Genomic DNA, 3,968 nt, shown 5'->3' on the forward strand with positions numbered 1-3,968 from the left:
TTCCTCCATCACAGTAGAGCTGGAGGCAGATGGAAATGCACAAAGGAGGGAAAAATCGGGGAGGTATTCAGAGAGGTGACATTGAGCGAGATGGTGGGCGGAGGGTGTCTGGATGCAGAGAGATGCCCAGGTGGGTGAAAGGGCAAGTGTGTGACACACCTCTGAAGGTGAGGCACCCCAGTTTTCTTTCTTTCTCCATATGATCACCATAATTAAAAACAAATCAAAAGTAGTTGCCACCAGTCCATTCTGACTCATGGCAACCCCATGTGTGTCAGAGTTGAACTGTACTCCATAGGTTTTGCAATCGTTGATTTTTTGCAAGTAGATCACCAAAGTTTTCTTTTGAGGCACCTCTGGGTGGACTCAGACCTCCAGCCTTTCAATTAGCAGCTGAGAGCGTTAACCGTTTCCACCACCCAGGGACTCCTAATACTAATAACAAGTAAAATAACAATCCTTAAATGGTAGAGGCCTTGATTCTTTACCAAGTGCATTCACACCCAGATTTCCATCTGCCTCTCATGACCATCTTGAGACGCCTACAGGGCACGGAGTTGGGTCTCCATGCTATAAGCAGGGAAACTGAGGCACAATAGCTTGCTGCAAGAGTGAGTGGCAGTGCTGAAACACGGATCCCTGCCTCCTTGCTCACCTCCCCTCTGCCCTCTGCTCCTGACTACATGGCCCAGGGCGAGCCCCTCCCCAAGTATGTGGACAGGCTGTGCGGCGAAGACTTTATGAGCTTCCCACCCTTCCATGCCAATGGCGCTGAGAAAGACAAGCTGATGGAGCTGTACCGCGTCATGGCCTACTTTTACCTCTTCCTGGATGACGTCATGCAGTGCCAGAAGACCCTCAACCCCAACGATCAGAAACTCCACAGCAAGCTAGACTCCACGGCGGACACCGTTTGGGGGCTTCTCAGCAATGTGCTCTGCCGCCTGTGCGACAACTACAACGTGAGACTGACCGACATGATCAACGGCCTCAACACCTCGGAGGAGGACGTCTTCCAGAAGAAGAGGCTGGGCTGTCAGCTCCTGTTTAAATACAAGCAGGTCATCGCCGAGCTGGCCCAGGCCTTCTAGGCACAGGATCTTGAAGTGTGCTGCGAATTAAGGGATCGTGGGAGCAGGATCTAGAGGTAGAGGGCTCTCACAGTGTGGCACAGGGTCATCACTAAGAGCAAGTGGGGCTGCTGGCAGAAACGTGGGGCTCCCTGCCAGTCCGCTCCACTGAGGGTGGGCTGGGAGGTAGCCAAACAAGGTCAAAACTTCCTCAGGCATGGCCTCGATACTGCACCAATTAGAATGTGGTGTCCCTTCCTGTGGAAAATGGCAGCCAAGCTTCAAGGTGTCAGGCTGGCGAGTCGAGTGATTGGCGTGGTTTTAGACCTTGAGCAAACAAGGGCGAGAGAGCAGTTAAGGGGCCCTGGAATGGTCCTTACCCAGCACCCTCCCCCTGAAGATGCTCCTGCACAGCAGGAAGCTCCTTCTTGAGTGTCCCAAACACCAGGGAGGACTTGAGGACCACGCTGAGGAGAACTTAGGAAGCTGGAGCTATGGGAGGTGGCGGGGAGGGAGCCACAGCTCCTGCTCTGGAGAGGGGGGCATTACCCCATGCACCTTCACTCAGAACAGGAGTCTATGGTTCCCTGCTGCCCCAGCTCCCAAACTCCCTCACCTGGTTCTGAGCTCTGAAGCAAGGAACCCAATCCTTTCCTTTGTGCTGAGGGCCAGGCAAGTCTAGAAACAGCCTCCAGTCTAGAATCTGGGGCAGCTGCTGAGAGGAGCGATTTGGTCTTCTCAAACCCCGAGCAGGTGGCAGTGGTCCTAGCAGTTCAGCCCACTAGGTTATGATGATTTGCATTCACTTTGCCCCTTTCTCTCTCCTTCTCTGAGCACTTTATCCAGCCCCACTAGCTGCCAGGCAGGCAGGCAGCAAGCAAGCCCGGAGGCTGGACCCAGGCCAGGAGTAACCTGTCTCCATGGCAAGACTAGGATGTGGAGACTCAGCTCAGAGCTCATGGGTCACACTCACCTTTGTCCCAGATCTTGGCCTGCTACCCTTCCCATCTCTCTGCTCTGTGGACAGCTACAAGACAGCCAATCTCATCAGAAAGCCAGAACTGGTGACTCCAGAGCCCTGGGCCTGCTGGTCTCCCATCATCTCAGCACCTTGAGGAAACATCTGTGCTGCCCACATCTGGGCAGCCTTCCTTCCCAACCCACCCCCGGCCCCTCGACTGTCTCACTGCCCACCCCCACTTCCAGGCCAACCCACCCCCAGCCCCTCAACTGTCTCTCACTGCCCACCCCCACTTCCATGCCAGCCCCAGTTCTGTGCCTTGGTCCCTGTCCACAGCGCTCTTTCTAGAACTAGCCTAGCATATTAGCATCCCCTGAACACAGCATCCTGAATTTTTGAGCTTTTGTGTGAAAAAACTGTTCTTTTCTCATTTTCTTCTGCTGGCGTTGACCTACTCCTGGCATCCTGGGTCATGTGCTTGGACCAGAGATGATTTTAAGGAGCGGGGTGGGGGGAGGTGGGCTCAGCAGAGGAGGGGGTAGGACAGTCATATATTAAAAAAAAAAAAAATCACCAAAAAATCTTTCTTTCTTATCTCTCCTCCTGCCTCCTCCCCCTCGTCTCCCGTGGCTTCTACTGGGGCAGTTCTCCCCTGAGAGAGGCAGTCCAGCTCTGCTTGGCTGGCCCTCTGCAATAGATACAGTGTGTGGGGCTGGGGCCCTGGAACTGAGAGAGGTAGTGATTTCCTCTCAAAAGGCACAGGGGTTCTGATTTAATGGTCCTGTGTGGAGTCCAAGCTTTGTTCTTGTTCTTAGGTGCCATCAAGTTAAATCAATTTCATAGCAAGCCCATGTGACAGACTAGAACTGCTGCATAGGGTTTTCTTGATTGTAATCTTTTTTTTTTTAATTGTACTTTAGCTGAAGTTTTACAGAACAAACTCGGTTCTCATTAAAAAGTTAGTACACATATTGTTTTATGACATTGGTTACAAACCCCACGACATGTCAACACTCCCCCTTCTCGACTTTGGGTTCCCTATTATCAGCATTTTGTCCCCTCCTGTCTTCTAGTCCTTGCCCCTGGGCTGGTGTGCCCCTTTAGTCTCATTTTGTTTTACGGGGCTGTCGAATCTGTGGCTGAAGGGTGAACCTAAAAGGGTGTCCAGGGGCCATACTCTCAGGGTTTCTCCATTCTTTGTCAGGCCAGTAAGTCTGGTCTTTTTTTTGTGAGTTAGAATTTTGTTCTACGTTTCTCTGCAGCTCTGTCTGGGACCCTCTATTATGATCCCTGTTAGAGCAGTCAGTGGTGGTAGCTGGGCACCGTCTAGTTGTACTGGACTCAGTCTGGTGGAGGCCATGGTGGATGTGGTCCATTAGTCCTTTGGACTAATCTTTCCCTTGTATCTTTAGTTTTCTTCATTCTTCCTTGCTCCCGAAGGGGTGAGACCAGTGGAGTATCTTAGATGGCTGCTCATAGGCTTTTAACCCCAGATGCTACTCACCAAAATAGAATGTAGGACATTTTCTATATAAACTATGTCATGCCAACTGAGCTAGGTGTTCCCTGAGACCATAGTTCCCACATGGGCTGTAAGCTTTATGGAAGCATACTGCCAGTTCTTTCTCCTGCGTAGCCGCTGGCTGAGTTCGAACCACCAACATTTTGTTTAGCGTTGAAGCGCTCAACCTTTGGACCAAGAGGGCTGCTTGCCGAAGCTTTAGTGTTATTTTTGTTTGTTGTTCTCCAGGTTATTCTAGTGTGAAGCAAGTGTTGAAAGTCGCTGAGTTAGGGGAATGTTGTTAGCTGCTGTCAAACTGGCCTCTGACTCATGGTGACCCCATGTGTTACAGAGAAGAATTGCTCCCTAGGATTTTCTTGGTTGTAATCTTTATGGAACCAAATCACCAAGCCTTTCTTCCATGAAGCTGCTGGGT

The 3,968-nt window shown here is 51.2% G+C and overlaps 1 protein-coding gene across 1 annotated transcript in view; it reads left to right on the forward strand.

Annotated features, from left to right (window-relative positions):
- LOC101355614 (leukemia inhibitory factor-like) overlaps nt 1-1,091 on the forward strand; it is a 3,249-nt gene extending 2,158 nt beyond the window's left edge. Inside the window, exon 4 of the mRNA XM_004379093.1 lies at nt 679-1,091. Coding sequence (XP_004379150.1) covers nt 679-1,091 — 413 coding nt within the window. The remainder of the gene's footprint in view (nt 1-678) is intronic.
- Nucleotides 1,092-3,968: the final 2,877 nt, after the last annotated feature.

This window comes from Trichechus manatus, unplaced genomic scaffold (assembly GCF_000243295.1).
Source record: "Trichechus manatus latirostris isolate Lorelei unplaced genomic scaffold, TriManLat1.0 scaffold00061, whole genome shotgun sequence".
Lineage (NCBI taxonomy): Eukaryota > Metazoa > Chordata > Mammalia > Sirenia > Trichechidae > Trichechus > Trichechus manatus.